Source organism: Paroedura picta, chromosome 18, assembly GCF_049243985.1.
Source record: "Paroedura picta isolate Pp20150507F chromosome 18, Ppicta_v3.0, whole genome shotgun sequence".
Taxonomy (NCBI): Eukaryota; Metazoa; Chordata; class Lepidosauria; order Squamata; family Gekkonidae; genus Paroedura; species Paroedura picta.
This window is the reverse complement of record NC_135386.1, coordinates 12,333,415-12,349,602: the sequence shown is the minus strand read 5'-3', so window position 1 is coordinate 12,349,602 and position 16,188 is coordinate 12,333,415. Positions and strand designations below refer to the sequence as shown.

Sequence of the window (16,188 nt, the reverse complement as noted above, 5' to 3'; positions counted from 1 at the left end):
ATCCATCCATTGTGGTCAGTCTTGCCTACTCAGACTTGCCGTGGGTCTTCTGGTTCCCAAAACAAGGTCTTTCCTGTTGCTTTTTACGTGAAGATGCCAAGGACTGAACCCGGGACCTTCTGCTTGTCTAGAAGATGGAGCCATGGCCCTGCCTTATGGACAGAAAAGACCACAAAGAAGGTCAGGGGAAAGGAGACATGATCACCGAGAACCAGAGAGACCGGTGAGTTCTCCATTCTCAGTTCCTTTACTTGTTCTGCATGGAGGAGAGCGGAACACCCTGGAAGTCAGAAGCGGAAGCCAAGCAAGATGCTGTGGGGGAGGGGGTGGTATATCAGAAGAACACAAGAGCTGCTTGTTCTAGTCCACACCAAAGCCCACCTGGTCAATGCACCTGGGCAGCTCACAAGCAGAGGACACAGGCTTCCTTCCACAAAGGTGCTTTTGCCCCCATACAAAACATACCTGTCTCTTTCCTGTCAGTTGAAACGCCTTGGCTGCTGCCAAAGATTCTCAGGAGCGGTGCCAGGAGCTGCAGCAAATCTGTCCAATATTGCCAGCCTCACTCTCCCCACTAACACACGTTTCCCTAAATTCTCAAATTAGGGAGGGGCTGTAGGTCTGGGATCCACTGGGGATGCAAAGCAGCTGATAACTGTCTTCTCCTTGCCTCCATGTGATCCTAACAACATCCTTGTGAGGTAGGGTATGCTAAGAGACTAAGGTAAACTGTTGAACCCCTTGTCCATCAAGGTCAGTGCTGTTTTTTCTGCAATGGGTGGAGTTTCCTCCTGGGACTCCCCACGTTCACCTGACGCTCATCAGTGTTCCTCCACATGGACCCCTGCTGCCTGGCATACGAACAATCTCAGCATGGGCTTCACGCGCTCCAGAAAGAACCTCCCAGCTGGCGCTCTGACAGCCCTGTGGGACAGCCGGCGTAGCTACCACACCTTTGCAAATGGGTGAGCAGCCTGGTTCCCTGTAAGGAACCAGCAGTAATTAAAAATCTGCAGTACGGATATGCCAAGCAGATGCCACCTCCTGGAAAGAGGGACACCAAGCTCAGGGATATAAGGCTCACCTGCCGTTTCTCCAACAACAAAGAAGGGCCAGTGTTGAAATTCTACATCCATCTCTCTCTCTCTCTCTCTCTCTCTCTCTCTCTCTCTCTCTCTCTCTCTCTCTCTCAAAATGGTTGCTACAATTTCTCAACCCTCTCTGCTTGCTCAGAGCAGGATGACCTGCAGCCTCGTGGGCGCCAGTTCCTGATATTAAATGAAGATTTTCTCATGGCTGGGAAAGAGATCGAACACAAGAGCGGGGGCCATTAAGGGGACATGTGGCCAGGTCTCAATGCAGCCTCCGTGCAGCTGTCAAACCACTGGCCCATCACAGTGCAGCTTGGGTCTCCCTCCTCACCTGCCAGCCTTTCAAGTGACGATGCCGGAGGCTGCCCACGATCCAAGCAGGAGCCAAAACCCTTCTTCAGCCCATTCATTTTGCTTCACACCCACAATACCTTTATGGGCATAAAGCAGATTAGCAACCCTTCATTTTGCTGCCGGACTCCCCCTGGACGAGTTGAAGGTTCTGAATCCATGCCACAATGAATTGGATCCCAAGATGTCTTCCAGGTGCAGTGAGGCCCACCTCTGCCCCAGCTCCGATGCCTGCAGTCCCCTTCGCCCACAGCCAAGCCCCTCCAACCCAGACTGCCCATGTCCTGTGAATGCAGCTTCTTCCTGCACCCAGAGAAAAACGGCATAGTGGGAAAGAGTTTACACCTGGGGTGATTTACAAGAGAGACTTGCGTCCCTCTGACCTGCTTGCTCCTCAGTTCCTGGCACACAAAGCATTCTTGGAAGTAAACCCATATACACAAATCTTTCCCTGTGCGGGGTATATTTTTAGACATAGGAAAAAAGACTCCGTGGAACACCCTTGATATTGAAAAATGGAAAACAATCCACAGCTGTGGCCCTTTCTGACTTCTGTTCCTCTCCTGCCTACGTCAGGCAGTCCTCCGATCCTGCTCCCTCTGAACCAGCCTTTTCCCCCTCCTCTGTTTTATCGATACAACGGCCCTGCGGGGTAGCTTAAGCTTGAGGAAATGACTAGTCCAAGGTCACCCAGGGAATATTACAGGAGACTGAGGATTTAGACCTGGACTTTCCTGGTCCTAATCTAACCACTAAACCAAGCTGTCAGCTGTACCATTTATACTACTACTTATACTACTACTTATACTATACTAATTATAGTACTACTGCTGAGCCTGTCTAGCTGTTTTCAGCAATTTGTACACAGTAGAGCAAGTAGCTGATTGTTTGTTTACATTATTTCTTGCCTTTCTCCCTCCCAAAGGACTTGAAGTAGGTTGCGTTCTGACTTTTTCTTTAATTAAAAAAAATCACAATAAATGTATAGCTAACCAGGGGTAGTCAAACTGCGTCCCTCCAGATGTCCATGGACTACAATTCCCACGAGCCCCTGCCAGCATTTGCTGGCAGGTTTCTATCGTGGAGGTTTCTCGTTATCTTTCTCCAAGGAGAAATGAGCACATGTGTGCTGGGAAGCCACTAACAAAAGATTTCAGCTCTCACCCCTAGCTGAGCCAGTACTGCTGGAAATCAAGCCACGAGGAAGCACATTCCCATCTGCATTTCTGAGGCCGCAGTCCTTCCGAAATAAGAAGCAGTGTGTGACAAAACAAGTCCCTGCCCACTAAGAATGTACAGTCCAAGGGAAGAGGACCACAGTCCCTCAACAGCGGCATGCACCCAAAGCCACTTGCTCTGCAAAAGTAGGAGACAGGGACTGTTGCCTCAAAGAACCAGTGGAACGGGGGCACTTTACCCCTCTTGCACCAGCAAACAGTCTTCTGCAATTCTCTGCCTCTGTGGGGCTCTTTTCCTCTAACTGAGCTTAATCTAGAGCAAAGAGGCTGGGGGGGGGGGGGGTCTGGGGATGGAAAGTTTGTAGAGGAGACCCAGCAAGAAGAGAGGACAAAAGATTTGCAAGCTGCCCAGGATGTCTGCCTTGCAAAGCATTTCACAGGAAGGTGACCCAGGAGATCCCTTCCAACACTATGATCCTATGATTCTGATTCTAAAACAGCCCAAAAGGCCAATGCATGGATGAAGCATAAGCAAGGATGGCAAGAAACAGCATTTACTGACTTACCCTGATATCACACTTGTTCCTTCCACCATGGAACTAAGGCAGCGTGGCCTCCGTGGCTCTATCAGGCTCCCCAAAACCACACTGGGATGCAATCACTAGCATATGTTGTTCGATGGAGTCCAGATAGATAGATGTTCCTGGAGGCTCTCATTCCACCACCAAACATACCCCCATCAGGTGCAACCAGACCAGTCATGGGCAAGGTGCAAAGACCTCCAGGCATATCTTAGTTCTCGGTCCGGAATGAATTTCAATGGCCAAGCCCACCGTCAGTGTCCCTTGACCAAGAGGCTCACTGGGTCTTCCCTGCACATCATCCAGACATCACAATGATGTGTTGAGATATCGATACAGGACCATAGAACTCTAGAGTTGGAAGGGGCCATGCAGGCCATCCAGTCCAACCCCCTGTTCAGTGTAGGGTCTGCCTAAAGCATCCAGAATAAGGATCTGCTCATAGAATCATAGAACCCTAGAGTTGGGACCATACAGGCCATCCAGTCCGACCCCCTGGTCAACACAGGGTCAGCCCAGAGCATCCAGGGTATCCTGCTTTCCTCTTCAGTGGGGACCCAAAACTGCTCACAACAACCTTCTCCCTCCCTCCATTTTATACCCACAGCAGCCAAGCTGAGCTGAGAACACCAGACTGACCCAAAATCATCCAGGCCCATGGCAGAGTGGAAGTCTGAAGATGGGTCTCCCCCATCCTGTCCCCCCCCTCCAATCACTATGCTGCCCTTTCCTGTGCTCCCTCGAAGCCCTGTTTATTTACTTTGCTTCTCCCCCTCTTTCTTTCCAGTGTCATTCTCCTCTCCTCCTTGTTATCCTTCCAACCAGCCCATGAGACAGGTGAGGCTGAGGGCGGGTGACGAGCCCCGGATCACCCAGCAAGCTCCCAGGGCAGATCCACCCTATGCTGACCTCAACACAATAGTGTACTGAATCTGCTATCCAATGCAAATCACAGTTGCCATTCACCTTTCCCTGGGATGACTCAGGCCTCCCTTCACTCTTCTCCATAGAATCCAGCCTCCCAGACAGGATTCAACTGAGACAGCATGGCGGCCAGGGTGGGGTGTGAAATGGCTGCTGTTTATCATCCTTGGACTGTAGCTCTTTCATTTTGCTGTTGTCTGGTTTTGTGAACTGTCGTAGGAGGCTTTAAGATTGCCTTTTATGACGCCGTGAGCCACCTTGGGGGAATCTGCAGATCCAGAGTGAGGACATAAATTCTCCCAAATTCTTATTTATTAATAATGGGAGCCTAGTGAAAAGGGAAATGTCTAGACTTTAATAATCTGGAACGGCTCAGGGAGCGCACAGTTTTCTGAAGGCCGCCCAATAAATCCCTCACCGGCAGGATCTGAACCAAAGTCTGCTCAGTCCGGGCTTCCAGAAACGGTCCAACACTGCCAGCTCACTATTTGGTGCCCCTTGCAAAAAAAAGAGCCATTCCTCCCTTAACACTCCACAGCAAAGGTATATTTCCTGCCCCAGAAGTACAGAACACAAAGAAAAGGGGTCAGACATTATCACCTGTGTCCTCCCGGTACAGTCTTCTACATTTGGTGGGAAAGGGGGTATCTGTTTGTACTTGCCCAAGTTTCTTCACAGAGCAGATGGATATCCGCTCTGCATGGCTCCGTGCAGTGCCTTCCATGGGACAGAGCAAGACACTAGCAGGGTTAGTCAGTCTGGAGCAGTAAAGAAGGCCTGGGCCCAGGAGCACCTGAAAAACTAACAACATTTGTGGCCGGGTAAGTGCTTTTGTGAGTCACAGCTCACTTCTTCAGGAGATTGCTCACGCTTACCCGGCCACAAATGTTAGTCTGGGCCCACGGCCTCCTGTACTGCGCCAGACCAACCAACACAGCTCCTCCTCTTGATCTACCGAAAGGAACGGGGAACGGGGAAACGCTGGCAGACAGCTAGTTCTACCCAGCCTTCTGCTGACCTCCCAGGTGGCCTTCTGTGGTGCCCCAAGGACACCCTTGCACAAATAGACACACCCACATGTATCCGAACTTCAACAGGTACTTTCTACCAAGCTGAAGAGGCTTCTGAACCAGCAGTTTTTATACCACGCTTTCACCTACTTTAAGGAGTCTTAAAGTGGCTTACAGTCACCTTCCCTTCCTCTGAGAGAGGTCTGAGAGAACTGGTCACCCCACAGGCTGCATGCAAAGGAGGAGAATGGAATCCAGCCCTGTTCTCCTGACCGGATTCTGCCATTCTTAGACATTATACCATGCTAGTGTGAACAGCAACAGAGATTCTGGAAGTTTTCTCCCTTTGCAGACTTCCCGGTTGTTCTGTCCTGTGCACACACCAAAGGACAACCAAATGTGAGGAGAACACCTCTGGAGGACACAATTCTGCTAGCTACCTGATGGCTCTTCAAACCGGAAAGAGAAAGGAAGGACCACTCAAGAGACACCCAGTGCTCCTCCCAGTCATTCCCGTAAACTGCACCATCTTTGGGCACTGTGAGACTGCCCCCCCCCGCCGCCCATTAACTGGCTTTTCTTCTGCAGTAGCCTCAGTCTTGCAAAGGAGGCGAGAAGACAACCAGCAGGGTGGGACAGGTGCAGTGCTGGACAAGGTTCTGGGAGACCCAGGTTCAAATCCCTCCCCTGCTGCGGAAACTCACCGGATTATTATTAATGACCTGGGACCAGTCACTCTGTCCCCAGGTTAACCAACCTCATAGGGTTGTTGTTGTATGCTAGTTTGAATCCTCACTGGGATGCCTGGAGTGACTTCTTCAGTCTGCCTTGCTGCCCTCAGAAGGTGGGAGGGGGACAGAGGCAGAAAGATGTGCAGAGAGACCATCGTCCCTGGCTCAGGCAAACAAAAAGATCCTGCCTTACTCCAGTTTAGCTCAATTAACAGTAAGTCTCCTGTCAAAATTAAATTTAAACCAAGGATCTCATTCTAGTCTGAGTGTGATGAATGCAGCATCCTTAAGTAGATCCTTCTCCAACCTCTTCTTGCACGTCCCCAAGGAAGAGGATCCTATAAGCTCACCACTGATCGCCTCCTTCAATCTTTTGTAAAGCTGACACTATCATTGGATTAAAGCTTCTGCTTTTGTTTCATTCAAATCCTTTTCCTTCTGAAGCCTTTTCCTTCTGAAGAGCGCCAGGTTCAATCCAGGCATGGAAATGCGTCAGCCAAGGGCACGCAGGAAGGAAGAGGGACAGCCACTGCTTCCGGCAAGGCCAGGCCTTCCCATGCAAGCAGAGGCTCAGAGCACCCAGCGACAATCCACCTATGTGAGTCACTCCAAGGATGAGTCACCCCAGGTAGACCGTTCCTGCCAAGCACCAGCTCAGACTGAGTTCACAGCAGCCAACGGGGACTGCTACAGGTCAAGCAACAAGAGACACTCAGAGGCCAGCCCTACAGCTGGCAACGTCCACCAATTGTTTGCAGCTTTGTGGTTTGTTTGTCAAACTGGGATCCAGGAGGCCCAGTCCAGATCCCTGCCTGGGAAGCTTGGCACAGTCAGTCTCTCTCAACAAAACCTACAGAGCCACTGCAAGGTCAAAGCAGGGGAGCGCAGCATGCTATAACCCACCGTGGGGTATAAAGCAGAGTACAAGTAGTCCTATAAACCAGCCCTCTCGTTATGGAGGCAATGCCCTCTATACTTTGTCACATAGAAGGGGGAAGCGTGTATACTTGAATTCTCACTCCCCAAAAACACGTAAACAAGAAGTCACAAAGGAAAAAGGTTCAGCCTTGCCTTCTATTACTTGTATGGCGCTTTTGGCAGGACAGGGAGCATTCAAATATTAAGGGGGGGGGGAGTCCTCTCTCTCAGATACCCTTCCCCCCTTGAAGTGGTACATCCCAGCTTTACCTTTCTGTTCTGCTGGATGCATAAGCCCCTTTCTTGAAAGCATCCACAGGATACCCAGAATTATATCAGGGGCAAGCTGAGCTACATAGAGACTGCATCATAGTGAGTGAGCAAATGAAATCAGGCCTGACCATTGGGTTCTCTGCCAGTAGAGCCAAGCCACTCTGACCCACCACCAAGCAGAGCCACCCTTTCGAGGCAGACCTGCTGTGCTTCCCTCCACTATTCCATCCCCTTTCTCAAAAGGTGATTGGATGCTAGAGTGACATTCCCAGAGGCCTATGTGAATGGCTGGTTCCAAGGGCGGGGCAGCCTTCGGTCCATCGCAGGGTGGTCTAACGCAAATTGGTGGCAGGAAGCTTCCAGATTCTTCCATCGAGAGCCAGGCCCACAAACTTCACCAAACTCAGCCATTTCCCCAAGAGTTAATGGTGCTCCACTTCGAAGTTAGGGCACAGATCAGACTGTGGCTCTCCAGATGTCCATAGACTACAATTCCCATGAACTCTTGCCAGCATGGTATTGACAGGGGCTCCTGGTAATTGTAGTCCATGGACATCTGGAGAGTCACAGCTTGGCCACCCCTGGCATAGAGGTTCAGTGACATGCACACAACCCACCAACTCCCACTGAGTGCATGGTTCCCAATGCAGCCACCATCTTTTAACTTCTGGGCACTGAGGGGCAGTGTGAGGTTGGCCAAGCGGCCTCGTCCCTTTTCCTTCCTAAGTAGATGGCTGTCCTGTAGCCATCCCATCCTCCCAAGCCCTGGCATCATTCTTTGAATGCAGGAAGAGAAGCCTGGGAATTATATACTCCAGGGCTGATGCACAGATCATAAACTGACAGACGTTTGCTGGGTGCAGCTTCTCCCAAAGAATCGTAGGAACTGGAGTCTAGCAATGGGGCAGAAGATGGAAAGTCAGCTTTCCCCATCTCGGCCTAACACCGAGCCAGGTGATTTACCTGTCAAGCTCAGCCTTGTCCAAGCAGGCAGCAAACAAGATAAGCCAAAACATGCCCCTTCCAGCCACTTTTGGCGAGCACAAGAACAGCACAGCCGTGCCCCCAGAGCATATGGCATGCCTGCCCTGCCCTGCCTCCTCCTCATCCTCCTCCAGCTGCATCAAGGGTCAAACAACACTGAGCATAAGGAAACAGGGATGGGGGAGCACGGTGGCTCAGCGCCTTTTACAAGGCTCTTCTGAAACTGAACATACAGGGAGGGCCCTGAGAGCATTCTGCCGGCTGGTGCTTAGAGATGCCCCCAGCCTCAGGAACAGCTGTTCAGGCAAGCAGTGGGCCTGACTCTACATGACAATGCCTAATGGCTCTGCCCGTGTGGCTCCCAGGGGGCCAGGGAAGCTTAATGGCTCCTGGTCAGGACCTCATCCCCAGAGTCACAAAGACAGCTGCATTTGCAGTGCCTTCTGGGGAAGGGACAAGAAGCTGACGGTGGAATAAAAGGAGACGAGAGAAGCTACAGGGAGGTGCAAGATGGCCTCAGCCACTCCTCTGCCCTGGCCTGACTTCAGCAGGAAGGGCAAAATATTCTTAGGAGATGCAGGTGGCTCCCTCTCAGACTTCTGGCCCTTCCGATAAGGCACCCCTCTGTGAAATCACAGGGTAAAAGAAGTGTGCAAACACACAGCAGAAGTGGTCCCCTATCCTTCCCAAGCCACTAGGACAAAGCACAGCCAAATCACGCAGGGACACAGCAGCACCTCCACCGAAGAGGGGCACTTTGGGCACCCAGGAGCAGCAGATTAAGGCAACCCACACTTGGAGAAATTGCAGCTTTCGAGTCGCTTTGGTTGGGGGGAAAAAGAGAGGTCCCGCAAGGACTCCTGAGGCCACGTCCAGCATCACCACGTTCTCCACAACCTATCCTCTTTGAGAAGCCTTCTCCCGGCACACAGCCCCTCGGCTGCTCCTCCACACGCCGGTCCTCTGACCTTGGCTCAGCTCTCCAGAGCACAACGGCGGCAAGCAGCAGGGGCTTCATCCCCCTCCCCCTCGAAACGTGACTGTTCTGTGAGCGAGGGAAGAGAGCGCAGGAGGAGGAGGTGGGGGCGAGGAGAGAAGAAAGGAAGAAAACTCTCCAGAACGTTAATTAATTGAGGCTTTTGTTCCATTCCTTAACGAGCATTTAAACAGCAGATTGAGTTACACAGAGAATGATAGCGTCGTACTGATGCAGTGGAAAGCGGTGCCAGAATCCGGAGGAGCAGCGCGGGCTAGGCTCACCTGCTTCAAAGGAAGGTGTGCCAGGGGTTGGGGGCAGCTGTTCACGTGGCACCACAGCCTGCCACGCTTCTGTTCACAGCCGAAGCAGCACAAGCACGGGCGGTGCCACCATATCACTTCCTCCTGGGCCGCTGCTCTTCTGCAAGGAAGATCCCTGGCCATCAAAATCCCTCCCTTCGGCCCAGCAGGTCAGGTCTGGGGGGAGGTCAAGCCAGCAACAGGGAACCAGATCGTGGCTTTCTTTCTGGCAGTCCCAAAGCCACAGCCGTTTCAAGAAGAGCAACAGAACACACAAACCAAGGACTCAGGAGTCCAGAACCTTTAATGCCAGGAGGAAAGAGATGAACCGGGTTGCAGAACCTCTGGTAGTCTGCCGGCTGGTCAGCTCAGCTCAGCTCAGCAGCATGTGGGAGAGAGACCAATCGGTGATTCTTAGCTGATTTTACTGGCATCCACTGGGACCATGATAAAGATTGAGCAAACAGCAAGGCAGAAACCGGGCACTGGCTGGATCAATTAGGAGGCTTCCAGCTCACTCCGCCCACTGGCAACCCTTCTGCTCTGACAAGGTGTTACTGGATCGCCTTGACAATCCTGGGTACCTCCAAGTGGAAACTGAGGAAGCCTGACCACAAGTTGCTTCCACTTTCTCCTTTGGTGCAGGCTGTGCCAGCCAAGGGAAGTAGCCGCTCCTTCAGGTCTGCCTGCGGTTTGGAAAGACGACTACCAGCTGCTTGCAGCCAAATCAGCTGGACTAAGGGCCACCGTGCCCTGCAGAAGGGGGAAAGCAGCTACGAACTGCAGCCAGATCACAGCATCCAGCTCCGGAGCCCCCGGTTCTTATTACATCCCTGGTGGCTTTAAGGAAGCCACTGGCTCCGTGGTTGTGAGGATCCTTGACATTCTGCGCAGCTTGCCTTCAAAATAATTTTCGATATGACAAGTTTTACACCTTGACGCAGATTCACGACACTGGCCTAAGAGCCGCCCAATGCATCTTGTAAGCGGTAGAGCCCCTGGCCTGGTCACTGACCCTTGCAGCTTTACGGATTGCAATACTGGGGTGAAACCTCCTCCCAGGACTCTGCCCATTTTGATAGGGAGGATTGAGTCTGATGGCCTCCATGGCCCCTCCCCTTTCCCTGCTTCCTTTTCTCCTTCCCACTCACTAGTCAGCCTACCTTTCTTTGACACACAAACACCCCTCCCCGTCTGCAGGTTCCTTCCCCCTGTGGCTTCTCCTTGGGAAATCTAGTTCTAGTTGCCAAGCCGGGTCCAGCTGCACAATGGGAAACCCACAAGGGCTTGTAAAGAGCAACCCAGGTTCCTTTCTGCCCTCTTGGCATAGCGTCACCACTTTCCCTTCCCCTGGCAGCCCCCACATCCTCACCATTTCCTTCATTTGTACCTTGCCTTTCTGCACAATCAGGTCATTACTTACTTTGTTCTCCTCTCCATTTTATCCTAACAGCCCTGTGAGGTGGGTTAGGCCAAAGACCCAAGGTCACCCAGTGAGCTTCTGTAGCAGAGTGGGACTTCTTCAAATTTAGGGTTCCCAGATCCTAGACAAACTATGCATCACACTGGCTTCCATGGGGTGGTTATGGTATCACACATGTGAGCCATGCCTATGTCAGCCATGCAAGTTGCTGGTGGCCTGGCCTCAATGACTCCTCCCTCCAATGGCAAAACAGCTCTGGGAAAGGCCCCCACTTTCTTTTACTGACAAACAACAAGGCTTGAAGGCTGACGATACTGTTGTTGTTGCCTAGCAATCCCCCACAACAGCACTGAGAAGGTGTTTATTTCTTAAAGCTCTATACAGGCACTGCTTCTGTTGTTGGGAGGGGTTATCCTCCAGTTATATTTATTTATTAAAATCTGGAGGGTTTTCCCCCACCCCACCCCAATCTGTACAAAGGTCTGTCTTGTCCATGAACCCAATCTCCATATTCAAGTATGCACAGTTGGGGCCATGTGAGAATTAGGTACATTCATGTTTTTGTCTGGCATCAGCCATGATCAGCTTCCTGGATGCAAGGCCACAAACCCCACGAAAATGCCAACGAAAGGACAATTGATCCTCAGCGGAAATGGATCCAAACGTGACAGCAGGATACCTGGCTGCTTCCTGCCATCTCTCCGATAGCTACACAGCTTGGCAGCTGGAGAGGGTTGGTTCTCAGCTGCAAAGAGATCCGGGCACAATGAAGGATGCCCGGCAGCTTCCTGAACTCCCATGAATAGGGTGGCTTTTTCTACTAAGCAGAGTTTGGCTAGAAACCAGCCCAGCATTTCCCACATCAAATGAGCCTTTTCTTCCGGCCCTTGCAAGAGGAAGAAGAAACCAAAATCACACAGAAGGCACAAGAAATGGGATCTTGCAAATTTCTGGTAGAACTCAAGGGGACTGCCCTCCTGACCTGCTCAAGCCACCATGGCTTGTGTATCTGGTTCCACTGTCTCCAACCATGGGGCAGAAAATGTAGCCCTCACCTAGCCATGACTCCTCCGTCTCCACGCCTGATGGGTAAATGGACACACAGCATCCAGATTATGGTTGCCAGCTTGCAAATGGGGCCTGGAGGTCCCTCAGAACTACAGATGAAAATGGCCACCTTGAGGGGCAGACTGTATGGCACACCGTATATTCTCAGTGAAAACAACTCTGATTCTCCACCCCACAGACTACTCCCAAATCTCTAGGGATTTCGTGTGCTGGAACTGACACCCCTACCTGGCACAGCACACTTAACCCTTCTCTTACCGAAATCCTGCCCCCTGGGATGCTGGGCCCATTTCTCTGGTCACCTCCACCCAGCTCCTGTCATACAAGGAAGTTCCTATGAAGCTACCTGGTTTGTGCCACTGAACTTAGGGGGTGCCATTTTCCTGCCTCTATCTCTGGGGCTAAGCTTTAGTCAAGATCAGCAGGAGATGTTTGGGGGAGGGAGGGCATTGCTTTGATTCCTCACTTCTTGCCAAAACCTTCCAGGACCTCCACCATCTCCCAGCAGCCCAATTTCACTCTTTGGCTAAGCAGCCTGTTGCAAGTCACACCTTTCATGAACCCAGAAGGCCTCAGTTGGATTCTGCCCAAAGCGCTCTTGTATTAGATGAATGTTTGGCCAACTGGGGTTCTGCATTCTACCCTTCACCCCCCCCCCCAACACACACATGATCCATTTGGTCCTTGCCCACTCATTAGAAAATGTCACTGGACCAATAAGGCAAGGGAATTTTCCGATATAAAACCAAGGAACGGATTCTGTGATCCTTGCTCCTTTTCTGTGGATCCAGCCTGCAGTCTTCTAAGAGTTTACTGCTCAGTCCCAATGGAATATTACAGGGATCAAAGATGGCAGAAACTTACAAAGGCCTGATGGATCAGAACAAAAGAGCCATGTAGTCAAACATTTTGCTTCCTTTAAGTGTCCAATCAGACACCGCTGGGAACTTACAAACAAGATAGAAAAACACACCACCACCCCCACTACTCTTCAAATCTGCTTCTGGCCTTCGGATATGCAGGCTCTATCATGCTGTCACGATTGACAGCAACCAAAAAGCACTGCTGCTGCCTTTATATTTGACCTAGGTCTACTTAAAGAGCTGCTCTTTCTCCCCCCCCCCCATCCTGCCCCACATGAAAAGTGGATTGTGCTTGGCCAATTTTGTTTTCAGCTCAAACTCCCCAGCCACAATTGTACAACCAGATAGCTGTGCAAGAAGCATCTGCCTTGAATTTCTCATTGCTCTTTGGCAAAGGCCTGAGACCTGGACACAGAAGGAGAAGACACATGTATTCTAACTCGATCATGAACATCTTTCAGGAGCCCTGACAATGTCATACCCTTACCCAACTTTTAACACACATGTACACAGAGAGAGGACTTCACTCTCTCTCTTCTTTATTATGGGGTTGGGGAGGGTCTTCCTCTTACTTCACCAACTGCTGGATCAGCATTTTCAAGGCAGTAAAGTCCTGTTCGCGGATACAAAATGATTCGCATAATCATATCTCCCCCAGCAGTTCAGTCTATGATATAGACACACAGGCTTAAATACACATGTCCTAAATGCCTGGAAGGCTGAACTACATTCTCCCCAGCCATCAAAGCTGCTCTCCAGGGCTTCAAAGGCCAGCACCACCGGGCTGCAAAAGGAACGCTTTTTCTTACTTTTCCTACAGCTGCCCAGAGACAGTACTTAGTGCTAGAAGAAAAGGGATGAATCTGGAAGCGTGATATTGTGTCAGCTGTTTTGGCACCTGGGGGGGGGTCGGGATCAGCAAAGAGGACAACTGGGTGACAGGCTGGCTGGAAAGCAAACAGCAATATATAGAGATATGAGGGGGGGAGAGGGGGAGAGAGACAGAGGCAGGCTTCAGAATGGCCTCTTGCCTGGGGCAAAGAAAAACGGGCTCCAAGCAATAAACTAGAACAGAGTTGGCTTTGGGCTTTTGTCTTTCAAGTCATCCCTGTCTGAGGGCAATACCATTTCTGTCCTCTAGTAACTTCAGTGTCCTCATTTGCAAGGCAGGGGAGGGGGTGTCCTAGCTTAGCTGCCCTGGGCAGAAAGGCAGAAGCACTCTGGAGGGCCAGCATCAATCCCACCATGCTGTATGAGGTGGACACAGCTGCCCCAGAAGAGTGAAGGTTTAGCATTGTGTCCAATTTTGCCTGCTGGGGGGGGGGGGGGGAGAGATGCTGTTTTCCCTTTCTAGTCTCTATGCTCCCAGCTTCTGTGTCTCCAGCAAAGTCTCTTGTTCTTCTGCAATATTTGTAGTTAATAAATAACCCCTTTCTCTATTACTCATTTCTGGCCTCACAGTCTGTGGCTGCCAAAAACGTATAATTCCCCCGCCCCCACCCCCAATGCCTGATTTGGACTCCCCCCCCTACATCCTCAAGGGGCAGAACTCCCATTTCAATTAGCATAGGGCTAATGAAATATCTCAGAGTTTTAACCCTGTCCACACTCCTCTCCCCCTGCGATCTAGAACCAGCACCACAAATACAGAGCTGTGTGGCTTTTTGTGAAAAGGACGCATGTGATTCAAATCTAAATGGATGAAGGTGGAAAGTATTTGTGTGTGTGTGTCGGGGGGGAGAGAACAGAAGAGCACCCTCTTTGGCGGCTCCATCTATAGGGCTGATGGGATTTTGCATGGGGTTTAACCAGGAGCATCTCCTAACAAGGATAAAGCTACCCAGAGTTGATTTTCCGGATAAACAAGCACACCAGCATATGGGGGGGGGGGGGGGGAGGAGATGGCTCCACTAAAAATATCTCTGTTCCCGCAGCCCTGTCCAGCCGCTGGGAGATCAAAACAGGCACGGCAAAGAGATCTCAACATCAGACGAGGCTGCCCGCGGGAGGGGGGATGTCAGAACCGGAGCCGGAGTAAGAGCTCTCTCTCCCCCCCCCCCATCCCTCCCTCTCTGTCCTATTTCCAAAATGCAGGCGCTTAAAGGAGAAGCCGCCGGGTCTTTTCCAAAGCGGCGAGGAGGGCGAGAGCGCGGCGAAGCGGGGGTCCTCCGGCCAAGAGAGACGGCAGCGCAGCCTGAACGCCCACGGGGGGCTCGCCACGGATCCCCGCGGACTGCCAGCCGAGCTCGGGCCGGTCGCCAGTCCCAACTGTTGCGTTTTCCGAGGGAGGGAGGGAGGGAGGGAGGGAGGGAGGGAGGGAGGGGGAGGCCATCTCCCTCCCCCCCCCTCTCCCACGCTTCTCTCTGCACAACCTCCGAGCGGAGGCACGGAGAGATCCGCAGTGTACGGCGCTCCAGCCCCCGCACTCCCCCCCCCCGCAGCCCCGGGGTAGGCAGGCAGGCAGGCGTCTCGACGCCCCCCTCCCCACACGGTGTGCCCGGGCCACCAGCACGTCCGAAGCCCCAACGGGCGATCCCCCCCCCTTCCGCCCCCGCCGGGCGACTTACATGGCCGCGATGTGTTGGGAGACGTCGGTGATGTTGATACCGGCGGTGCCGTTGCCGGGGCCCGACTCCTGGCCCTCGAGGAGGGGGAAGATGGTGCCATCGTCCGGGTTGGTGCACTCGATCTCGGTCCGGTTGCACACGCAGTTGGCCGGGCAGCACCACACCGACGCCAGGTAGTCCCCGCAGAGGCTCCAGAGGAAAAAAACGTTCCAAAAGCCACCTTTGGTCGGGCCAAGTAAGCCATCCATCTCCGCCTCAAGGGGGCTTGATTCCGGGGGGGGGGGAGGGGGAGGGGAAAGAAGGGGAGGGGAGGGGAGGGAAGGGGGGAGGGAGAGTGGGTGGGGGCGGCAGCGAAGGCGGGCGGGGGGGGTGAAGGACCGGGGGGGAGCGCAGAAACCAGCCTCCCCCCCCGGCTCACGCTAGCCGGCGCCCCCGGCCTCCGTCCGTCGAGGCGGGCATGGTGCGGAGGGTCCCCTTCTCACAGGCGCCGCGTCCCAGGCATCGCGGGAGAGAGAGTGAGAGAGAGAGAGACACCAGCCTGCCTCCCTGCCTGCTTGCCTGCCTGCTGATGATGGAGCCGCCGCTCGCCCGGAGACTTGCGAGAAGATCGCCGCGGAAGATGGGAGGAGGAGGAGGAGGAGGACCACGACGACGACGACGAAGAGGAGGAGGAGGAGGCGAAAGCGGGCGGCCGCGGGGAGGAGGGGGTTACGACGGCTGAGAAGAGAAGCGAGGCTCTCCCTCGTTCCCTCCCTCCCTCCTTCCTTCCTTCCTTGCCTGCCTGCCTGCCTGCCTGCCTTCCCTCCGTGGCTCTGCTCGCTCTGCTCGCGCGGAGTCTCTCCCTGGCGCTGCGCTGCGCCGCTTCGCCCCCCCCCCCTCGCCCGCCCGCCCAAGTCCCACCTCCTGGGCAGCCTCGCAAGTGAAGCACCTGCCAGGAGGCGAGGGGGG

General features: G+C 52.9%; 1 protein-coding gene across 3 annotated transcripts in view; it reads right to left on the bottom strand.

Annotated features, from left to right (window-relative positions):
• NTRK3 (neurotrophic receptor tyrosine kinase 3) overlaps nucleotides 1-15,731 on the bottom strand; it is a 373,642-nt gene extending 357,911 nt beyond the window's left edge. For all 3 annotated transcript variants that reach the window (XM_077317432.1, XM_077317434.1, XM_077317437.1), the window contains exon 1: nucleotides 15,241-15,731. In XM_077317432.1, the coding sequence (XP_077173547.1) occupies nucleotides 15,241-15,488 (248 nt within the window). In that variant the 5' untranslated portion in view covers nucleotides 15,489-15,731. The remainder of the gene's footprint in view (nucleotides 1-15,240) is intronic.
• Nucleotides 15,732-16,188: the final 457 nt, after the last annotated feature.